The sequence below is a fragment of the Hakea prostrata genome, chromosome 6 (assembly GCF_041222555.1).
Source record: "Hakea prostrata isolate BN-2017 chromosome 6, UWA_Hpros_2, whole genome shotgun sequence".
Taxonomy (NCBI): Eukaryota; Viridiplantae; Streptophyta; class Magnoliopsida; order Proteales; family Proteaceae; genus Hakea; species Hakea prostrata.
This window is the reverse complement of record NC_142605.1, coordinates 36,050,415-36,074,492: the sequence shown is the minus strand read 5'-3', so window position 1 is coordinate 36,074,492 and position 24,078 is coordinate 36,050,415. Positions and strand designations below refer to the sequence as shown.

The 24,078-nt window shown below is 38.2% G+C and overlaps 2 protein-coding genes and 1 pseudogene across 2 annotated transcripts; 2 read left to right on the top strand and 1 right to left on the bottom strand.

Moving 5' to 3' along the window:
- Positions 1-2,171: 2,171 nt before the first annotated feature.
- Positions 2,172-15,442, top strand: EDA10 (SEC7-like guanine nucleotide exchange family protein). The gene is made up of 11 exons (XM_089157951.1): positions 2,172-3,527; positions 7,175-7,492; positions 7,624-7,969; positions 8,071-8,493; positions 8,653-8,948; positions 9,224-9,497; positions 10,002-10,507; positions 10,656-10,977; positions 11,320-11,698; positions 11,835-12,517; positions 14,395-15,442. Exons 1-11 carry the CDS (start codon positions 2,359-2,361, stop codon positions 15,010-15,012), a joined length of 5,334 nt encoding a protein of 1,777 aa, XP_089014077.1. The 5' UTR covers positions 2,172-2,358; the 3' UTR covers positions 15,013-15,442.
- Positions 15,426-17,175, bottom strand: LOC149013720 (protein DETOXIFICATION 56 pseudogene; annotated as a pseudogene).
- A 2,611-nt stretch (positions 17,176-19,786) lies between these two features.
- LOC149013719 (uncharacterized) lies at positions 19,787-21,165 on the top strand. Its single transcript, XM_089159230.1, has one exon. It carries the CDS (start codon positions 20,152-20,154, stop codon positions 20,761-20,763), a length of 612 nt encoding a protein of 203 aa, XP_089015356.1. The 5' UTR covers positions 19,787-20,151; the 3' UTR covers positions 20,764-21,165.
- The last annotated feature ends 2,913 nt before the right edge of the window (positions 21,166-24,078 follow it).

The window sequence follows — 24,078 nt, the reverse complement described above, 5'->3', positions numbered from 1 at the left end:
TTAAACTCTTGAGGGATGATTCTGTTTCTTCTTCTCTTTTCAAGTTTTATGTGGATTGTTTCATCCATTCCTTCCCCCTCCCTTCCTTGGTAGCTGCTTTTTTTTATTTAGATTAATGAGGAGTTCAATTGTCTTCTTGCCAACTTTACCTGTATATCTCAACATAGAAGAAGATATCTGTGAATACCATCTTATGGGTAGTTTTCTTTTTCATGGCTCTGTGAGTTACAAGATGTAATATTGGGAATTTAAGTCGTTCCAAATAGCTTGCTTAATAGATGCTAACATTGTTTGACATTCATCTCAAAATACAAATCTGATAGAAGTGACTGAGAATCCTATGCAATTATCTTGCAGGATGAACAGTTGACTTTTGGCCTTAGATGGCTTGCTTTAATTGCCAAAGTAGGGTTCTCTTTACCAATTACTGTGCCATGTGATTTCTTGTCCCGATCTTCTGAGCCGTAAAGTCCGTACTTTCTTCACACTTCTTCATCACATATTAAAAGGAAGGCTCATGAAGGAGAGTCCACTAGAGTTTCATCTTTGATACATTTTGTAAGAACTCAAAGGTGCCAGTCCCCCTCCTAATGTATAGTGAAGAAGTACGAAAAGGGCACAGACTTCTTCCCCAATGAATAGAAGATTCAGACTTTAATTTCTCTAAGGTTGTATGTAATTAAGTGCACATGCTAGAGGAGTATTGGGTTATAGGGATCTACCTTAGATTCTATCTTAATTTATTAAGATAGGTCAATACCTAACCAGCCAAAGAGACAAAAGCTCCACCTGCAGATGCTTTATTTGCGCCCTATTGAAATGAAAAGAACTGAAGCTTGGAACCATTAGAAACTTGCAGAGCAATAAACAATTCTGTGCATTTCCTTAGTGTCTCAAGAAATGCCAAAATGGCAGCTAAAGCTACAAATCACCTGTAAGGAAATGCTAGTTGCTAGAGATCTGTTTCAGAAAAAGTTAAAAGGAGATATATAGATGGAGTTTGTCGCTCTCTTCCAATTTTGCAAATTGATTGGACACCTTTCCTCCCTTCATTTCTTGGCAATTTGGACCCTAGAGAAGGTTATTGTAGGTGATTGTGGATCTCTGCTCCTAATGTGAAATAACATTTTTACCCCTAGTGGATACAGAAAATGTTCCCTTGCTCCTTACTGGTACACTCCTTATTTGATGATTGGTTGTGAAAAGGGCTGGGCTGAGCTGTGCTAAAGCTTTCACAGGCCCAACAGACCTACTTGTGTTGATATGCCATATAGTTAAATAGTCTCTAGAATAGGCCCTAAGCCTAAGTCCATTATAATGGGCCTGGAATTTAACATAAAGTACTCCAAAACTTGGGGCCCAAGCCCAACTAAAACCATAAATGGAGGTCCAAGCCTTAAGTTCAGTACCACGTCAAGCTGTCCACCTGACCCATAGAGCTCATGGGTACAGATTTAGCCCATTAACAGCATGGTGGATCGTGACCCAACTCCATAATCAATTTTCTTTTGAAACTGATATCACCCCTGGCCCAAGGAGGTTCGAACTATGAGGCCGAACTCCATAATTGCTTGACACGTGGCAGGGCGGTGGAGGAATTTCCTTTTTTTGGGGGGGTCAACAGCAAATAGAGAAAAAGCATTCAAAGACATCGAAAGTTAATTATGGAGGATTCCAATTGAAGCATTCTAAAGTACATCGAGATTTGATTATTGGGTGGCCGTATAAATTGCATGGTTAAGTAACAGCCGTTGGATGGGCACTGCCGTGATCTTCACCCTCGCATTAACAAACCATCTAAGTGGGGCCCGCAAAGTCAAACTTTTGATGAACCACATGGTCAAATTAGAGGATAAAATCATAATAAAGAAATCAATATCAGAGAACCAGAGATGTTGTCATGTTGGCATATGCAGAAAAAGCTTCACTCATGACCACGAAGATCTGAAATTTCAAATGAGATTTGATCCGACGGTCTGAATTGTTTTACTTGACGGTCATGGAGAGTTTGAGGTTTTCCCACTGAGTTTCTGGGAATTGGAACGTTCTTCCACTTTACGAGAAATGAAATTCTCAGTAGGAAAGTGTGAGTAATTAATTATGGGCACATTATTATTAAAGGGGACAGTCTGCCAAAAAAAAAAAAAAAAGTTATTAAATGGAGAAAATTTTCATTTTGTTTCCTCTTCACCCTCGTGTCGGAGAGGCGAGAAAAAAGAAACCTGAGCATTCATGTTTCTGGTGAATTGCTTAAACGGTCACCATTGAAGAACCAGGAGAGCTCAGTGGCTGTTTCGGAAGTGAAAAACCCTAGTAATTATTCGTTAGATCTAAATCCTTGTTAGGCTTTGATCGGGAATGGCTTCTTCGGAAGCCGATTCCCGTTTGAGTCTGGTAATCACTCCGGCTCTCGAGAAGATTATTAAGCATGGATCGTGGAGAAAACATACCAAACTCGTTCATGAATGCAGATCTATAATCGAAAGATTAGGTTCTCCTGAAAAGACTTCGACGTCCTCCGATGAAGATTCAATGCCCGGACCGTTACAAGATTGCGGTCCTGGTGAATTCTCTTTGGCGGATTCTGAATCGATTTTGAGTCCTCTTATTGCCGCTTGTGGATCTGGATTCCTTAAGATTGCTGATCCGGCTGTCGATTGCATCCAGAAATTGATTGCTTATGGCTTCATTCGCGGTGAGGCGGACCCCTCCGGAGGCCCTGACGCCAAGCTTCTCGCTCGTGTGGTGGAAGCTGTCTGTAAGTGCTATGATTTGGGGGATGATGCAATTGAGCTCTTGATACTTAAGACATTGCTTTCTGCCGTTACTTCTGTCTCATTGCGGATCCACGGGGATTGCTTGTTACAGATCGTTAGAACATGTTACGATATCTACTTGACGAGCAAGAACGTTGTTAACCAGACGACTGCCAAGGCATCTCTGATACAGATGCTGGTGATTGTATTCCGGAGAATGGAGGCTGATTCGTCGACTGTTCCTGTTCAACCAATTGTGGTCGCGGAGCTGATGGAGCCATTGGAGAAGTCTGACGTTGATGGAAGCATGACGCAGTTTGTCCAGGGGTTCATTACGAAGATCATGCAAGATATCGATGTGGTCTTGAATCCTACTCCAACTGGGAAGGCTGCATTGGGTGGGCATGATGGCGCATTCGAGACTGCAACGTGTGAAACAACAAATCCGGCTGATTTACTGGATTCCACGGACAAGGACATGCTGGATGCCAAATACTGGGAGATCAGTATGTATAAGACTGCTTTGGAAGGGAGGAAGGGGGAATTGGCGGATGGAGAGACTGAGAGAGATGATGACTTGGAAGTTCAGATTGGGAATAAGCTAAGAAGGGATGCATTCTTGGTTTTTAGAGCACTTTGTAAGCTCTCTATGAAAACGCCTCCCAAGGAGGCCTTGAATGATCCACATTTGATGCGTGGAAAGATTGTGGCTTTGGAGTTGCTGAAAATTCTCCTGGAGAATGCAGGAGCTGTTTTCAGGACCAGCGACAGGTATGCAACTGTCAATTATATTTTGTTTTATCTTCTTATTGATTTGTTAATGAGGGTTACCTCTCTGATTTCCTTTCTCACCTTTTCGTTAATACCTAGTCTAAAAATTTTGTATTTTGAGATTCGTGTGTTGCCAGTTGGTACGAACTTATGCCATCTCAGTTGTTTTCAGTTTATTAGTGATTTTCCTTCTATCTACATATTGCTAATCAATACGGGGTTTGTTGGGTACGTAAATCCTGGCTTAGTGGGCATGTCATAAGCTTTGGAATACTGGTCTTCACACATGTTTAGAACGTGTCAAGATGTTCTAAATATCTGCATATGCTCTAACACATCGGGTTTATATGCTTCTTCCTTGTTGCACCGATGCATGATCTAATCCGAAGAGGAATCTCTGCAAATTTGAGTGTGTACTTATTGTTTTTTGGTGGTAAAAGGGGTGGTTTATATTAACTTACTGGGAATAGGGGGTGGGGACAATTACATATATCATCAGGGAGGATCAAACCCTGACATCCTCAATGAGAGGTGCTAGTCGGTATTTTTGAGCATATTTCCTTTGACCATTTACCTTCACCTTCTTATATCCCTCTTGATTTGTGACTGTTCACTACTTATCGGTCTAATCTATGGAAGACAAAAGGTTATGTGCAATGAGTGAGGAGGGAATTGATGCAAATTGGATGGTGTTAAATGACCAAGGGGAGTCCACAACTATTGGTGGTTGGTTGGGGATTTGTGAGAGGAGATTAGTGTTTGTAATTTATCGGAAGATAGGACCTTAGGTGGTGGTACTGCGGCAATAATTTTGCCCTTTGGGCTGGAGTTCTTTGGCCCTTTAGGGTTATATGTTGTATTGGCAAAATTTCATGGACATTTGAGCATACTTTAAGGTGTGTCTTAGGATAATGATTGAGCCTTGAATCTAGTTCCTGGAACGACATTGCACTTCAAACAATTAATCTGTTAGGTGATTTAATTCTGATCCAAATTTCAATACTCATTAGTTTAGGTTTCTTCAACTCGGGTGTGCCTAGAGACACTTTCTTAGTTGATTGTGTGATGCAGAATTGAAGACATATTCAAGAAAGAAGAAGCCCATTGGGTCAGACCCATCAAAGGCCTAAAGCTATCAATCAAATCAGCCAATGGCTTTTATGGGCTAGGACTGTTTTAGTGGGTTAAAGTTAGCCCACATATTTTGATCTCCAGGGTCTAAACCTAAGCCCAAGTCTAGTTCTTGAAAAGTCAATAAAAGGGGATGTGCTTTGAAAATAAAAGAACTTATTGTCAAAGGATTTTTCCTTTGTGAAGAGTTAGGTAATAGTTGAGTTATTAATAGGTAGGTGTTAGCTAGTGGTTGGATGTTACAATTAATGTTTATGTCTCTTTAAAATGCTATATAAAGAGACTTACGTAAGAGGGTGATGACATAACTCAACAGTCAACTTTGAAATCAAATTGCTTGTTAGTTATTTCCTTTTTGAAGAATCCTTGTGTTTGATCAAGGAAGATTGGTGTTCAATCCAATCGATCCACCTTGCGGTGTGAAGCCCGGGTGTACTTTGTTGTTCTTATTTTTCTCTCAATACTCTTACATTGTTCCTTCCATGTCTTCTTCATACTTCTGCCCTTATTTTGAAGACCTATTTAGTGCATGTTGTTTAGCTAATATCCTTTGTACTACCACTCCGGTTTTCAGCCTACCTTCATATATGAATTCTATTTATCTCAAGTCTATTAAATCTGAATATTCCCTGTGAAAGATTCTATTTGGCTACTGTTTTGATCAATCAAATATAATACTACATTACCGTGTTTTTTGGGTCTCATTTCTATGTCTTGGGAAGGAAACCCTAATCACTAAAGGGTGAGTTGATGCCAAAGGCTTCTGCACAAGTGGAACTAGGGGGCATTTTTCCTTCACAAGCTTACCTCAACAGTTTTTGGTGGGAGGTTGTTTAAACACCTTGACCTTAAGCTACAACTATGGTCCATTGACCATTGTGCCAAGGCCTGCCCCTAATCATTGTGGAATAAAATGTTGAATTAGAGTATTAGCATCCTTGGCTCTTAACCTAGGGTTGGAATAAGTTCTAGAGAATCATAATGTGTGAATGAACACATTCAAGATGAGGTCCCTTGTATATGCTTTTCGCTAATGATATTATTTTTGATAGATGAGACAGGTAGAATCATGACGAGCAATTTTGGATTCAAAAGGCTTTAAACTAAGTAGGAGGAAGATAGAATATCTAGTGTGTAACTTTGATCATGATCAGACAGATGATGAGGTGGTGAAACTTAATGGGAGGGAGATTCCAAAAAACAATTATTTTAGGTATGTTGGCTCAATCATCAATAAAGAAGGGGATATAGAGGATGATATTTCCCAAAGAATTTAAATGGGTTGGATGAAGTGGAGAGGCACATTCAGGGTCTTGTGAGATCAATGTATTCCTTTGAAGCTCAAAGTTGTACTATGATGTATGGTGCAGAGTGATGGCTATTAAGAAGCATCATGTAGATAAACTCTAAGTAGCAGAAATGAGGATATTAAGATGGATGAGTGTAGCTTTGATAAATGATAAGCTACAAGAAAGTCGATTGAGGTCGCACGGCCATGTTCAACGGATGCCTTTAAATGCCCCTGTTTGGGAAAGTGATTTAATCTTAGATCAAAGAAACTAGAAGAGGTAGGGGCACACATAAGATAACCTTAGGAGAAGTGGTGAGGAAGGATATTCATGGCTTATGTCTTGTATCTAGTATGGCCTCAAATAGAAGCTGATTGGAAGGCAAGGATCCATGTAGCTGATCGATCCCATTTAGTTGGGATAAGGCTTGTTGTTGTCATAATCTTAATGTATGAGTGAACTTTTCTAGAAATAGCTATATGCCGCATGCTTATATAGCGTTTTACATGCCAAGCCAATTGTGGGTAGCAAGTACTTAATCAGTGGAGAGAGGTAATATAGAGAGACTATGAGAGGAAAGGGATGTAAATACGAACAGCATGCACTTCCTCGTCTCTTTATTCATACATGTATCTCTTTTTCATGATCTTTGCTGGACAATATCATCTTATGTTTTTCTCTGGGGTTTTTGTATACCTTATGTGCTATAAACGCTTCTCTTTGAGTAAGACAAATAGTTTTTATTGATGTTCCTTGTCTTGCTTGCTTGATTCAATGTGTCTTATATGACTTGGAATTTGAATTCGGAGCCCATATTACTTTTGAAGAAATATGGTGCGTCTGAATTCCTCTTGCTAGTTCTAACATGGTCCACACTTGTCTCTATTAGTTAGGATCTGGTTCATACTTTTCTTTACGAATTTATATAGCAGATGTTTTCAATCCAAGATCAAAACAGCCTCCCAGCAAAAATTGTTAGGGTAAGACTGCATAAGAAAACTGCTCCCCAGACTAACCTTTGGCACCGAGTTTGCTCTTTTTGTGCTTTCAGTCCTAGATGCACTTTTGAAATTTCCTTTCATGTGTCTTGCTAGTAAGGTATTATTACCCTGTGCTTGCTATGGATTTTGCAACCTCTTTCATTTCCCCAAAGTTGTATGTATTTTTATTAATATTCTGTGTGGCTTATTTTCTGATATCTTGTCTACTTTACTTTATACGATGCAGATTCTTGGGTGCTATCAAGCAATATTTGTGTCTGTCATTGTTGAAAAACAGTGCTTCCACTCTTATGATTGTTTTCCAGCTTTCATGCTCCATTTTTATCAGTCTGGTATCAAGATTCCGAGCTGGACTGAAGGCAGAGATTGGAGTATTCTTTCCTATGATTGTTCTCAGAGTTTTAGAAAATGTTGTTCAGCCTAATTTTCAGCAGAAGATGATAGTGCTTCGGTTTCTGGATAAATTATGTGTTGATTCACAGATTTTGGCAGATATTTTCATTAACTATGACTGTGATGTCAATTCTTCTAATGTATTTGAGAGGTAGGCTTTATTTCCTTATTCAATGAATTCTCTTTTGGCCACAGAACTTACAGCCACATAACTTGACCATCCCCTGAATGTCCTGAATATTTTCGTCTCATTCTTTTACCTCTTAATTTTTATGATGACAGGATGGTCAATGGACTTCTAAAAACTGCTCAGGGTGTCAGTCCTGGAACTGCTACTAACTTACTTTCAGCGCAGGATGCCACCATGAAACTTGAAGCTATGAAGTGCTTAGTGGCAATTTTGAGGTCAATGGGAGATTGGATGAACAAACAGTTGCGTATTCCTGATCCTCATTCTCCTATGAAAATAGAAGCAAATGAAAACAGTTCTGAAACGGGGACTCTTCCTATGGAAAATGGGATAGAGCATGAGCTTGCTGAAGCATCGGATTCTCATTCTGAAACTTCCAGTGAAGTTTCTGATGTGTCATCTATTGAACAGCGCCGTGCTTACAAGCTTGAACTTCAGGTTGATAATGTTATGATCAATTTGGATGTTCATGTTAAATTCTCTGCTTCATTCTCTATCATTATTGTGTCGTGTGGGATCTAATAAAAAATGCATGACAGGAAGGAATTTCGCTTTTTAATCGAAAACCTAAAAAAGGAATTGAGTTCCTTGTCAATGCAAAGAAGGTAGGTGGCTCACCAGAGGAGATTGCAGCTTTCCTCAAAGATGCATCTGGCCTGAACAAGACTTTAATTGGTGATTATCTAGGAGAGAGGGAAGAGTTGCCACTAAAAGTAATGCATTCATATGTGGATTCCTTTGATTTTCAAGGGATGGAATTTGATGAGGCAATCAGGTCTTTCCTGCAAGGCTTTAGGTTGCCAGGTGAAGCTCAAAAAATTGATCGCATCATGGAAAAGTTTGCTGAACGTTATTGCAAATGTAATCCCAAGGTTTTCACTAGTGCAGATACTGCGTATGTCCTTGCATACTCTGTTATAATGCTCAACACTGATGCTCATAATGCTATGGTCAAGAATAAGGTGGGTTCTCTTAATCTCAATGGAATATATTTGAGGTTTGTGAAAATTCTTTAGATTCTCTCCCTTTTTTTATACTTCTTTCACTCCTCTTGATAGAAAAATCATGTCACCACTATGGAACTGCAATACTGAAAATTGTTATATTTACTGATAATGCAGATGTCTGCTGATGATTTCATAAGGAACAATCGTGGTATAGATGATGGAAAAGATCTTCCTGATGAGTATTTGAGATCCTTGTTTGAACGGATTTCAAAGAATGAGATTAAAATGAAAGAAGAAGTTGACTTAGCCTCTCAACAGAAGCAGGCTATGAATTCAAACAAAATTCTAGGCTTGGATAGCATTTTGAATATTGTTATTCGTAAGAGAGAAGAGGAAACGCATATTGAAACCAGTGATGAGCTCATGAGACACATGCAAGAGCAATTCAAGGAAAAAGCTCGTAAATCTGAGTAAGCTTGACAACCTTTTCCCATGTTCTAGCCGCACAAATGCTTCATGTGAGATCCCTGAGATAGCCTTGTAATTTACAATCCTTGGAAGGTGTGGTTAATCCCTAGATACCTTAATGCCTCATATATTCGTTGTCATCTAGTCTTGTAGACATGGTTGTAATTTTTTCTCTGCCTGGTTAGAGCACAGTTGCATATATGGGTTCATTTTATGAAGGAAATACGAGACTCCTAAACTGTCCTTTTCATTTAGATATCCTTTTATCAATTTGCAGATCAGTCTATTATGCTGCAACAGATATAGTAATCTTGAGATTCATGATTGAGGTCTGTTGGGCTCCAATGCTAGCTGCTTTCAGTGTTCCACTGGACCAAAGTGATGATGGAGTAGTAATTGCCCAGTGTCTTGAAGGCTTCCGTTATGCAATCCATGTTACTGCAGTGATGTCAATGAAGACCCACAGGGATGTCTTTGTTACTTCATTGGCAAAGTTCACTTCCCTCCACTCAGCTGCTGATATCAAGCAGAAAAACATTGATGCAATCAAGGTTGGTGCTTAGTTTTATACTGGTTTGCTAAGTGTGGATGTGATCTTGTCTTTTAAAAGGAATTAGTTTCTAATTGTGCTACCTTGCTGGTGGAGAATTCTATTTTGTGTTGCTTACTGATGGAGAAAGCATTTGTTTCTGGTAGGCAATAAAACTACACTCTGATGTAACTACTTGTAGAGCTTATTTATACTTTCGCAATAGTTGTTCTTCGAAAGACTAAAGTAAAATAAACAAATATTTGCGTAAGGTTTGAAAGCATCATGTCTCAAATAAATAACAAGTCTCCAAAGCAACAAAAATGTCAGCTACTTGCGTTGAAAACTTAAGAGCACTAGATTTTCATATAATGACATTGTGTGCTGCAACCTTTTGTCTTTTAGAACTTGCTATTGTATGATGTCTTCATTTGTCTAACTGAATTTGCTTCAGATGGTATTTTCCTCGTGCAGATGTAAATACTTATTCTATGCTGTGACTTGGCAATGCATTTGCATTCTACAGGTACTTCTTATCATTGCTGATGAGGATGGAAATTACTTACAAGAAGCTTGGGAACACATTTTGACATGTGTTTCACGGTTTGAGCATTTACATCTCTTAGGGGAGGGTGCTCCTCCAGATGCTACTTTTTTTGCAATCCCTCAAAATGAAATTGAAAAATCAAAACAAGCCAAGTCAACCATCCTTCCTGTTCTGAAGAAAAAGGGACCTGGACGAATTCAATTTGCAGCTGCAGCTGCCACAAGGGGTTCATACGACAGTGCCGGTTTTGGTGGCCGTGGTTCAGGGGTAGTTACAACTGAACAGATGAAAAATTTAGTGTCCAACCTAAACATGTTGGAGCAAGTTGGAAGCTCTGAAATGAATCGCATATTCACAAGAAGTCAAAGATTGAATAGTGAGGCAATTGTCGACTTCGTTAAATCCCTCTGCAAAGTTTCTATTGAAGAATTGCGATCTACGTCTGATCCCAGGGTTTTCAGCCTTACAAAGATTGTTGAGATTGCGTACGAATCATCCCTACTGTATTTTGCTTTCAAGCTTGGACATACTTTCATATATATATATATATATATATATTGGAGTTTTTATGGGTATCCGTCTCTCTGTTATTAAGTAACTGTTTAATCTTCCTTTGGGTTTCCTTTCCTGCAGACATTATAACATGAATCGTATCAGGCTTGTATGGTCATGTATCTGGCATGTTCTCTCGGATTTCTTTGTGACTATTGGCTGCTCTGAAAATCTTTCAATTGCAATTTTTGCGATGGACTCCTTACGCCAGTTAGCGATGAAGTTTTTAGAGAGAGAAGAACTGGCTAATTATAACTTCCAGAATGAATTCATGAAGCCTTTTGTCATTGTAATGCGCAAGAGTTGTGCTGTTGAAATAAGAGAACTGATTATCAGATGCATCTCACAAATGGTTTTATCTCGTGTCAATAATGTCAAGTCTGGATGGAAAAGCATGTTCATGGTACTGATTTCTACCAAACATCTTTTTTGTTTGGTTTACATGGCATTGCTCAGCTCTCCTTTTTTTTAATCCAACCCAGTCTTATCCTAAGTTTTTACCATACACTATGGAATTTCTGTTATTTGTTGTGGCCCATATTTCATTCCCAATCATGAAATTTTGAGTTCTTTTCCACTTCATTACTTAGTACTTTTTTACATTTTCCTGGTACGTATATTGCATACTTATATTCTTTAATTTATACGAGTCTTCTTATTTACTCTGTTTGTTTTTATCAATACATTGGTAGAAATGTATATACATGTATGTTTATGAGTTCTTTTGTTTTATTTGTTTTTCCAGGTTTTCACAACTGCAGCTTATGATGACCACAAGAACATTGTGCTCTTGGCTTTTGAGATAATTGAGAAGATTGTGAGAGACTACTTCCCATACATAACGGAAACAGAAACCACCACATTTACAGACTGTGTGAACTGCTTGATTGCATTTACAAATACTAGGTTCAACAAGGATATTAGTCTCAATGCAATTGCTTTTCTTCAGTTCTGTGCTGCCAAACTTGCAGAAGGAGATCTTGGTTCCCCATCAAGGAATAAGGACTTGGAATCGTCTCAGAAGATGGCACCATCACGTCAAGTAGTCAAAGATGGAAAACATGACATTGTAGCCTTTGCTGATAAGGACAATCATCTATATTTCTGGTTCCCATTATTGGCAGGTTAGGAAAATATATCTGCATTGGTGTTTGATGCTGTCGAAAGCAAATTTTAGACATTTTGTGTTTGTCCTCTTATGCGTACTAGTAAATGGAACCATGTAATGATTGGCAGTACTATAACTCATTTATGGTGCAGGATTGTCAGAGCTTAGCTTTGACCCAAGGCCTGACGTTCGACAAAGTGCCTTAAAAGTGCTCTTTGATTCTCTGCGCAACTATGGTCATCTTTTCTCATTGCCGTTGTGGGAAAGGGTATTTGACTCGGTTCTTTTCCCTATATTTGACTATGTTCGGCATGCTATTGATCCTTCTGGAGATGACTCACATACGGCAGGAACTGAGGGCGATACAAATGAGTTAGATCAAGATGCATGGGTCTATGAAACATGCACACTGGCCCTCCAACTAGTTGTTGATCTGTTTGTTAATTTTTATATCACTGTCAATCCTCTCTTGAGAAAAGTGCTGATGTTGCTGATAAGTTTCATCAAACGTCCTCACCAAAGCCTTGCTGGCATTGGCATTGCTGCATTTGTTCGCCTAATGACTAATGCAGGGAATCTATTTTCTGAAGAGAAGTGGCTAGAAGTGGTATTATCATTCAAAGAAGCAGCCATTGCTACACTTCCTGATTTTTCACGTATTATCGATGGGAGCATTGTGGCTAGAAATGATGAAGATTCTTTGGCACAAAACTATGGGGAGTCTGCTGAGTCAGTTCTGCCTGATGATGAATTGGAGAGCTTGAGAGTACACAATCTTTATTTTGTGATTTCTGATGCTAAATGCCGGGCTGCTGTTCAGCTTCTGTTGATCCAGGTGTGTGATTTCTTTTGTCTATATTCTACATTTCACCTTCACTTCTGGATTACTAGTTCATATATGTCATTTTGTGTTGTGACTGACCCACTTCAAATAGCTCGATTGCTGATTCAGTTTAGAAGTTGCTTCTTGTTTTATTTTTAAGTTGTTTTGGTTTAATCCAAGTGAACCGATTCTATGTGTTTCAATTTAAGTTGCAATTAATTGTTAGCAAGTTTTTAGTCAGCCTGGATTAGGACTTCATAAATTCTCTCCTATTTTAAATCCATCTTGGTTTGCTAGTCAATTGAAGTTACCTAATAGGTTAAGGATTGTGTTAGGCCTTCCTTTTAGTATAATAGTTTATTTTTGAGTATTTTATATATAGTAGTAGGGAGGTAATATTGAAAAGGAATTTGATTAATGAAATATCTTTGCAAGTTCGTGCTGCCTTCCTCCTTTTTTGAGAGTTTTTAGTTTAGTGTGTGATCTGAACCGTGGGATTGGTGTGTATAGCCAGTCAACTCTATGACAGTGTGAAACCCAGAAGGTTCAAATTAAAGCTTCTCCTCTGTAAATAAAAATGAAGAAAAAAGAAGAAGAGGAGAAAGAATGGAAATCAATTTGTTTGTGTAAACATGGGACTTTTCCACTAACATTGGATCTCCCACTTCATTCACTATATAATGAATAAGAAATAACTAGGGCAAGAAGAAAATGAGAAACTACCCCTCACTTAAGCCTGAATTTTCTTTCCATCAATTCCAATTCCATTGATGGATTACAATCAATATAATTGGACTTAGTTCAGACTACTGGTTGCACATTCAAGATGGGAAACAGCCTTTCCATCCCTAATTTTATTCCATGTGCTTTGTTAGTGCCTTTAGAAAAATTTTAACCTTTATATAGAAAATTATTCTGAAATCTATCTATGTTTGTGGGTTCACCTGCCAAAGCCAAGAGGGGGTACAAATGCAGCAAAATTCATGACCTCCTAGTGTTACATATTCCCTGAAAAGGAAATGTTACAAATTTGCAAGTCTGATTCTATTCCTTTAAATTGCCTGTTGGAGCAGCTTATCTATAATTCAGGACATAAGTTAAGGATTCCATTTTATGTATTTTTGTTTTTGGTAATAAATGTTAGTATAGATGTCATATTAATATGACAAGTTAATTTGGTAACTCATTTAACCTGGTATTATTACAATGAAAGGGGTAAACCTGGTGCCAAGGCTTCCACACAAGCAGAGTCCCGGGGTTGGGGGGTAATTTTTCTGTGCAACCTTACCTGACAATTTTTGCTGAGAGGCTTTTTCGATGCCTTAACCTCAAGCTGCTACTGTGGTCCACCGATCTTTGCACCAAGGCTCGCCCCTTAATTTATTACAATGCCAATGATAATCATTTCAGGAAGTGATATTCTCTTTTCTATAGTAAATGAATCCTTATTCGGGAGAATATAAAAATGTGTTTATAACATTACGCTAGGCACATTGGTCAAATGCTAACTTGCTGAACGCTTGGTCACGTGTTCAACGCCTGCAGATGGCCTCTCTGGAAACAGTGGTAAGGCTGCATACATTTTGCTCCCCAGAACCTGCTGCTAAACACAAGAACCTTGTGCATCAGTTACGACTTCTTTTTAGAAAAAAATTAGATATTGTATTTGTGAAGTGAGGCCTATTCTTTTATATTTCTTCTTGAGTTATTAGGCAATTTGTGGTCCTCACTTCCTATGATACTTTGTCTTAAGAACATTTTCCTTGAATCAGTGTCCCTTGCATGTATTCCTTTTGACACCCCTTCTCCAAACCTCTTTGTACATGTGTGTATGGAAACTTGGCAGGGGCCTTCCTTCGAATCTATACTCATCCACCAAATCTTTGCAGGCTGTCATGGAAATATATAACATGTATAGGGCTCAACTTTCAGCAAAGAACACTGAGGTTTTGTATGATGGATTACATGCAATGGCATTCCATGCTCATGAAATAAACAGTGACAGTACTCTGAGGTTGAAGTTGCAGGAACTTGGCTCCATGACTCAGATGCAGGATCCTCCATTGTTGCGCCTTGAGAATGAATCCTACCAAGTTTGCCTCAGTTTGTTGCAGAATCTGAGACTAGACAAGCCGCCTGGGTACGAGGATGTAGAGGTGGATGCCCATGTTACCGATCTCTGTAGGGAGATCCTTCAATTTTACATTGATACAGCTTGCTCTGGAAGCTCATACAAAGTGCCTGCTGATGGTCAGCCAAGGGCTCACTGGCCGATTCCTCATGGTTCTGCCAAAAGAAGGGAGTTGGCAGCACGAGCACCGCTTATTGTTTCTACTCTCCAGGTTATTTGTGGTTTGGAGGAGGACTTGTTTGAGGAGAGCTTGGCTCAGTTTTTTCCTCTACTGTCAGGTTTGGTGGGTTGTGAACATGGTTCAAACGAAGTTCAGGTAGCACTAGCCGATATGCTCAGCTTGTCAGTGGGCCCCATTTTGCTTAAATGTTCTTGAGCGAGCAAGATCAAACAAGAAATTGAGAGGTGTATGATATTCCCCCCTTTAAATTTGTCTTTGTAATCCAGTTCCCATTTTGTCCCTTTCTATATATTTTCACCATTCAGGAAGCATAGGAAGCATAGTTACTAGTGTATTTAGCCATTTTCTTGTATTGCTGAGGGCTACTGAACTTTTTTGTAATGTAGAGTTAGTGCGGCTCCTTCATTCAGAGTTCTTAGATGTTTTTCAGAGGGAATATTCATGTGACAGGCCGCATATGCTAATGTGTTAACTTGCCAATAAATACAGGGGACAAATGCATTGATCTCAATCTTATGGCCCCAAAAAGATAGAAATTTTATTTGTGAACTTAGAATTTATCATTAAAGTGAGCCCTATATTTCCTAGGGTATTTTAGTGATGATACTTTCAGAGGAACAGAAGAATACTTTTTGATTACAGGAGAATATAGAAAATGAATGTGATAAAGTGAAACCCATATTTCAGGTGTCTTTCTCTTTTTTTTTTTGGTAAACCGGTGTCTTCTCGAGTCCCAGGGATTTGTGGTCCCCCATGCCATGGTACTTTTACAACTTCAACCCTGGTTGCACAGCATTTTTCACCTACATGTCCACAACAACCCCCAATTTATTCTTTCGAGGACTTCTGAACTTGAAGATGGTTTAATTTGTGTATCATTATGGAAGACAGGTGTTGTACACAGGTTCTCTCTCTGGATTGCTATGCCAATTGTGATCAGTTGATGTTTATGGATTCTACAGGGACACAGAGTCCTGTAAGGGTTTGGTTGTATTTACAGTACTGTTGAGCTATCAACAAATCCCCCAGAGATTGGATCGTCAACCTCAAGCAGTGTGTTGCTGCGGGCATCTACTGTTTGTACCTTGTTGGCCTCATTTACCCGATAAATCCTCAGATTGAAAACATCAAGAGAAAGAAGCACACAGTCATGCCAGCCAAGAAGCCCAATTCCCAGCATCACTTTCTTGATGCCTGTCAGGATTCCTTTATCATGGCTAAAAATAGAGATCACCAGGGGCCTCTGGCTGCTTACTGCCAAGGATACATACGCAGGTTTTGTGTGCGGGGCTTGCTCTGTTTGCCCCAAAGCTCATTTGATACACGAGTGGCTAATGAAAGGGACAGAATAGCAAGTAATCAAAATTGAACGCCAATGCTACCACTGCGGCAGCCTGTATTGCATATGGAAGAACCATTATCTCATTGCACTACCACGCAAGGCAGGAGGTGAGGCAACATGGATCACAGAGCCTTAGTAACTGTATCCAGTCTCCCAATCTTTGATCCCACCAACCCACTTGTTCCTTTTCCTTCTTCCCAGCACCAACACATACAATCCCAGCAGAATGACTGAGTAGATCAGTTAACCAGACAGCCATAGAAACTCCCTCGAGACCTTTTGCTCTTGAGGACAAGATGCTGATGAGAGGAAGGGCTAATGCAAGCGCTGAGCTGAACATTATAGAGACTCTAATGCTTTGGGAGGTTAAATAGGCCTTGAGAGGACAAAGGAATGAAGGGATTACCAAGTCAGGCAGAAAATACAAGAGATATTTCTTTCCAACAATTGAAAAATCTGGTGGTTGGCCGGAGTGGATTAGTATCTTGTCAACTTTAAGCCATAAGAAAGCAACAGGGTTTGTTGAATACTTGAATGTTACAAGAATTGTCGCCATGACTAGTGTCTTGTGGAGGAGGTGATAGTTTTTGGCTCCATAAGCCTACACACAGATAGGTTCCATTTGAAACAGAGAATCTAGTAACATTGCCAAAGGGGAGACCCAGTGTGGCTCCTGCTAGTTGGAGATTACAAAGCCGACCAAGAAATGCCACAGTGACTGCTTGCTTGGCAAACGAGGTGAAATTCATGGCTACGAATGGGAAGCAGAGCCTCCCCTGTTTCCCTAGCTCCTGTGTAATCTCTTGCTCGATGTTGGTAGGCCCTTTTTCAACGAAGGCTGGAGTTGGAGTTGGAGTTGAGGGAGATTGAGGAGTTGGGTTCTCCTGCAATTTTGAGCTTACAGCCATGTTCAAGTGAACGACTGGATGGTGTTTTATTTGTTTCTTATTAAATTTCTATAATGAATCGGGGATGTTTAGTGTTCGATGATGTTGCAAATATACCAACAAACTAGATCTTCGTTTTAATGCTGCAAATGGTCCAGATTTAAAGTGGTGATTAATATTCAATTTGAACCACCCATTTTTTTTTAAGGTTTCGGTGGTAGAAAAAAAAAATCAAAATGAATGGTCGAAATTCACCAGAATGCTGCGCAATTATTAGTCAGCACTGAAGCAATAGCTTGTGACGCAATGCAATTATGCAACAATGCAACTCGAGGCCAAGGGAACCTCAACAGTGATCTAATCTGGCATTCATCCAAAGTATCCGACAACACGTCTTATGTGATCTTTTTATGTTTCCTTTAGATCCTACGGAATTATAGCACAAGTAGAAAAAGTGTGGTGGATAACTGACAAAGAACCTTTCAATTGATTAAAGCTCCAATACTGGACTTCTTTGTTACTCTGTACCTTAAACTGGTATATGAAAAAAAGATTTCACTGTGATTTTGTAACCAGAGAGGCAAATACAGATGGGTTTAACCACATTTTGTCTCTTCTCTCTTCCCTCAAGGCTATGATCTTTCCAAGAGTTGGGTTTTCAAATTCAACATTTCCCTGTAATTAAGTTCTATTCATTTCCCCTGAATAATAAACCTTCACCCCACACCCCCAAGCCTTGGTCTGTGCTGTGTGAGAGAGAGTGTCTTCTCTTTTCTCTTGGATTAAACAGTTATGGATAGATCTTTTGAAGTCCACCAAGGGTTGGAGAGAGCGAAAAAAGCATCTGGTGGAGTGAGATGCTCCCAGTCTCTCCCACACTAATGGAGCTTCCAAACTATCATGGCTTTTGAGCTACCTTCACCTCTTTTCACTCACACGGTGTGCCATTAGCACTACCACTGGGTGCTTTTGTGGGTCTGAATAAGACACTTTATTTTAGCCTTTTAATGGAAGATTTCGAGACTCCAAAAAATAGTATGGAATCCTTTTCCACTCAATGTCGAAGAGTGTTTATCAAAAAATAAAATGTGGAAGAGAATTTGTGATCATTTTTTCTCTTTTACTGGAGAAAGATCAAACCCCCCCCCCTCCTTTTTTTTTTATCATGCTAAACCTTTTGAGATGCTTTTTCCCATCTTCTGATCAGAGAGTTTTTTTTTTTTTGGGGGGGGGGGGGGGGGGGGTGTTTGAAAATTCGCATGTAACTAGTTAAATTTCTTGTATTGTGTTCTGTGATTGTTTGTTTGACTTCTTTAATCTACCTCAGAAGATGAACATTATCCATTGCCTCTGCAGCGATGAAAAGGAGTTCATATCCAGAGCCCGTCAAGAAGAGAAACCGTGCACGCAACCATTAAAGCTTATCACAAGCATAAATTGTTTTGTCTCTAAAACGTTTGTCCAAAATGGCAACTTCAGCAATCATGGACAGATGGAAAAGTAAAGCAAATGGGAAATGGCCCTTTCTGGCTTCACGCTTTCCAATCTTAGGGTCACTATCTACTCTGTAAACCATTAACCAAGTCTCTTGGTTCTTCATAAACCTGACCCAAGTCACCCAACTATTTCTGAACTGGAACCATATTTCCTTTCAGGTCAATTCTAATGAAAAAGCATCTTTATCATGATAAATCAGAATGTGAATGTGTCCTCGTCAGATTGAATCTTCTATCAATAATGTATTTTGATAATGCTACTTTATTCCTTCCTGGGTTAGAAGAGGCAAGTGCTTTGGTCCCAATCAACTTAATGTGGATGATTTGATTAAGATAGCAAGTAATTTAATACAGATCATGGGTTATCTCCTAAATGCTCATCTACCCTTAATATTATTAAGCAAGAATCTCTTAAGGTTCTTAATTGTGTTATAGAAATAGATCATGGTTACTAAACTTCCTATACTAAGAGGATTGTTCTTACATGTTCTACTTTAATGAACATAAAATATTTATATAGCAACAGTTAGAGATTCCCACCACCTTCCATGCAACTGTCTGAAAATCTTGGCCTTTTTTTTAGATCAGACCACAGTTTGCTGATCAAATCTGCCAAACGAAATCCATTAATCAGTGGTGGTCCTGAAACTTCACTACATGAGATATGTCTGAAAAATCCAATCCGGATACGGTAGCAGTACCAGACTACAATTCTACAATGAATCCTAAAGAACAATCACCCAGATCACAGATGAGATATAAAAGATTATAAAGCAAAGTAAACTAATTATAATATAGTTTATTAATGAAGAATGGAATCTTTACCTTAAGAAGAAGTCAGTTGGGACACAATCAAATCTTAGCATCCAGATTTTGGCCACTTGAGCAGGAATTAATATCATTTCCAAACCAAGTCAAACTTCCCTCTTCTTACTGATAACATAACCTTTTAAAGTGTAAATTTGAAATTATCTCAATAAATAAGTTCCCACCTGTAACCCAAGTTGCAGAGTCCCAGTAAACTACCAAAAATTTCCATCTTTAAAAATGACCTCCAAAGCTGGGGCTGTAGCTCAAACTCAGACATGAACTCTGCCTCCAAACCAGGAATGTTTTTCCAGTGTAATCAAAGAGCAGCTGTTTCTTGACCCAAATCCTTGATCACTGGTGGCAATGAAACAACCATAGTGTTTCACTCTTAACTCAAAATTGTCTCTAACCAAGAGGTGAAATTTCAACTCTTAGACCCTGCACAGGGACGAAATATTACTAGGTTGAGAACTGGGACATCAGGGGAGTCCATTAATTGGTCCTATATCAAGCGAACAGCTTGATCATAGTGTAGGGCCTTATACCCATTAGAATTATTATAAGATGACAAAAATACTCAAATAGAGCCACAGCACATGCATCTCCACCATTCCTCTTCTTATTCTTCATCTATAATTTTATTCTCTTCTTGTCATACAGAAACAATCATTTTTTACCCAAAAAAAAAGAAGAAGAACAATCATTTACACACCTACCAGTCTCACTGCTATAACCATCACCACCTCCCCTGCAAGTCTGTAACTCTGCTTACCTCTTCCATTCTCCCCCTTTATCAAATATGTTCTCTTCTTGTAAGCTTTGTTTAAGCCATCCACCCAAATGGGTTAGAAACCTTCTTAGACAACTCAAAGCCTTGAATGGAGGAAAGAGATCCAACGGAAGAAAACCCAAAAGACTGTTTTCCAGTTTCGACTGGATTACTTCCTCTTTTGCGAATATGGAAGCGTCTAACCAGCTGAAACAAGTATTCAAGCTCATAGATTCAAATGGAGATGGGAAGATATCTCCTTTAGAACTTGGGGAAGTGCTTCTGTGCCTAGGCCATGAGAAGTTGACAGCAGTCAGGGAAGCTGAAGGGATGATCAGAGAGCTGGATTGTAATGGTGATGGCTACATCGACTTAGACGAGTTCCTAGACGTTGTCGGCGGTGAAGGAGAAGTTGGTTCAATGGGCAAGGAAGACGACCTGAGAGATGCCTTTCTCATGTTTGATTCTGATCGAAATGGGTACATATCAGCCAAAGAGTTGCAGAGTGTGTTCGTGAGCTTGGGGTATGAGAAGTGCAGTCTTCATGAATGTTCTCTAATGATCAGAGGAGTCGATAAAAATGGCGACGGGTGCGTTGATTTTGAAGAATTTAGATCAATGATGATGGGGTGTGCAGGTTGAAGACCCAATTCCTCCCAGATTGATGAAACCCACTTGCAAATTCAGATGCCTTCTAATTCTTGACCTCTCTGAGGTCCTCGGTCGATCACTTGAGAGGCAACCATTTGTAACTTCTGTTATCATTTCAAACATAAATAAGAATATATATATATTTTTTCTTTTGGTAGCATAAATAAATATGTTAACAAGGTAAACTTATTCAGGCTTCAGCTTTTATTTCTGGCCTATCATATTATAAGCAAATCAAATATTCCGGTCACACACAGAAATAAGCACACAATTCTCTATTGTCCTTTTCAGGCTCGAATCATCTTTCAATGGAATCGTAATCGGATTCCACTCTTTCTAGTGTGAGAGAAAGAGAGAGAGAGAGAGAGAGAGAGAGAGAAAGAATCCACCATAGCTTGTCTGGTTAGATGGATAATGATCATGAATGTTGAACTGCACAGAACGTAAGCAGTTGAAGATAAAAGACGAAACTGTATTTCTTCCTCAATCTCTGTTGTCGCTTTTTTCTCTTTTCTTCTTTGGATCTATAAGGGCTTAAGTCTCTACAAGCCCACATTTTAATGGGCTTAGCTTGGGCATAAAGGCCCAACCCATATTCTTGTTAGGCTTAACACCTGGGCTCGGCCCAAACTTGTGATATTGAACTATTATGGGCTACGCTCATTGGACTGGGTTTGGGCCCTTGCAATGATAGTTATGGATAAATAAAACATGGTCTTAAATAAAGGTACCAATATCGGTTTTATATCGGGCGATACAACCGGTATGGTACAGATATCTAAAACCATAAGGTGTTTTGATTGACTTGACTTGTCTATGTCTTCTTTTTTTTTTTTTTTGGTAGAAAGTGTTCTCTATCATTATTGAGTTAGATAATTCATTAATTTTGTTTCACGAAAATAAAAAAAATGGAAGGTGGTTGCCCTCTACTCTCTAATAAGATTAGTTGAGTTCACGTCTTCTATTTGTCTCTTCTGAAAGATCCCATGGGACTAAGACGATCTAACGTCAACATCTATGTGGGCCCAGATTGGTTGACTACAAAAGTGGGGCCCACAATTTTTGAGGGGCATAGAGGGCATAGACAGATTAAAAACAAAAGAAAATAAAAACTGGCATTTTCCCATTTTTTGGTTCTGTCTGTCTGATGATTAAGAGTGTCGATTTCGTATTGAAATTGTGTATCGAAATCGATATCGGTCATATAAAAATGCATAAAAAAATCGGCATCCACCGACATCTCTTGAGCTTCTCATCCATGATATTGGTTCTTCTTGGAAAAGTTTGAGATTCAATGTAGTGGCAGATATCTTAGTCCGAAAGAATGTTTAGTGTTTGGTTGAGTTATGTTCACCCTCCGCTTTAGTTCGCTTTGAATGAGGAATGAACTACAAAAAAAAAATTACATCATATTGGATTGTTTCAGAAAATAATATTGTATGTATAGTTTAAGAAAACGGCATATGTTTTGGTATGATATATTATGCATGATAAATATGATTGATATCAGTTTCATGTGTCATATCACAGATATGTACCGAATTCAACTAATTGCACTATTTTCATGTTGAAACAGTATCGTACGGTTTACATGTCATTTTCTGTTGTTGTTCTTGTATCGTTCGCATAATAATCATATCATTTACATACCATTTTCATATCAAAATATACAATTTGATATATATCGAGATATAGTGTTAGATACGAAATTTGGACAATTTAGGTTTTAAATACAGATTTTCTATACCATACCAAATTATCGATACTATACTGGTTTACACCTTTGTGCCGGATTATATCAAACTTTACAAAACCAACATCTATGTTTTCTTTAATCAAATTTCTAATTATTTGTAGAAGAGACTCAACTCTCCATGATGCCAAATGGTATCTTAAGTTGCCAATGGGGTTGGTAGTTAGTCTAATGTAAAATAGTCATCGTCTAATCATCAATCTAGGTGACAAATTATATGTCCAAATCCGATAATATACAATTGTCATTCGGTGATTTTGTAGAAGCAGAGCAATTTTTATTTGAAATTTTAGGATAGCTTACGTATAATTTGACTAGTCTCTGACAAGTAACCTTACATTTGCTAGAGATTCTTTTGAAATTTTCAGGTTTGATCATAAACTAGAGGATCAGTCAAGTAACTCATTAAAGTAATTAAACTGAACTAACAAAAGATGCCATTGATTTTTAACTATTATGATTTAGAATTTGACTAATATCCCGATTAATGTTGTCATGACTTTACTTCACTAGCTCATCTCTATGGTAAGTTCTCAGCTTGCTTCCACATCAACTCTAATACTTTTTTTCTTTTTTCTGATTAATAATTTTGGATAGGGATGTCTGAGTTGCGTGCGAAAACAGTAAATGGTGGAGGAGACGATCAACCAAAAACAGGAAAGAGATTCAAGTTTACGCATTAATTTTACAAGAGAAAAAGAAGGAACGAAAAACCTTGTTCCTACTAAAAAATTATGAATTAAAATAAAAATAAAATAAAAGAACGTAAAAATTTAATATGGTTCATATACCAATTTGGTAAACTAAATTCACAAGAACTTTCTACTATATTAAAAAAAAACAAAAAAAAAAAAAACAAAAAATAAAAATGAATTTCTACTAGAATGACATCACAGCTGAAACTCTATATCAAAACATCAAGGCAGAAATCTCAAATCTAACATGCTCTTATAGGAGGACATACGGGATACATACTTATAGATTTTAATCGGATAAATGGGTTGTTTCATCAGGTCAAAATGAGAACTTGTACACCCATATTGATCAATAATGAACTCCAAGATCTCTCATAGATCTTCCAAATCAAATAATTTAGATTATCTACCAAAATAAATTGGTGTAGATCTATCTTTAAAGTAGGATATAAAAATCCTAATCACAACAAACATTTTTGCTTCACCATTTGGATTTAGACATGAATAAAAATTATTTAGATAATAATATGACACAAAAAGAGTAGGAATCTAGGAAAACAATTTTTCTTCTTCAAACCTCGAAGTGCAAATATATTTATTTTTAAAGTATTATTAGATAATTTTTCATGACTTTTTGAGAATTTAATAGTTTTTGTATCCCTATGTAAGCTTATCCAAATCCAGTTCAAACTAGGCTTTCTTTTTCGGAACTTGAGTTTATGTCTTTTCACCATTACTTTACCATTAAAACATATTGGTTGCAATCATATTCTTTCATGTAATACTTGATTGCCCTCTCCTTCTTGTTGATTGTGTTTGGTTAAAATATTTATGCTCTTTGAGATAAAAAAAACAATT

Coding starts and splice junctions, on each gene's coding strand:
- EDA10 (XM_089157951.1), top strand. CDS start 2,359: ATGGCTTCTTCGGAAGCCGATTCCCGTTTGAGTCTGGTAATCACTCCG. Junction 11,699..11,834: donor CTGGTTCCCATTATTGGCAG/GTTAGGAAAATA, acceptor TTTATGGTGCAG/GATTGTCAGAGCTTAGCTTT. Junction 12,518..14,394: donor TTCAGCTTCTGTTGATCCAG/GTGTGTGATTTC, acceptor AAATCTTTGCAG/GCTGTCATGGAAATATATAA.
- LOC149013719 (XM_089159230.1), top strand. CDS start 20,152: ATGTTCTCTTCTTGTAAGCTTTGTTTAAGCCATCCACCCAAATGGGTT.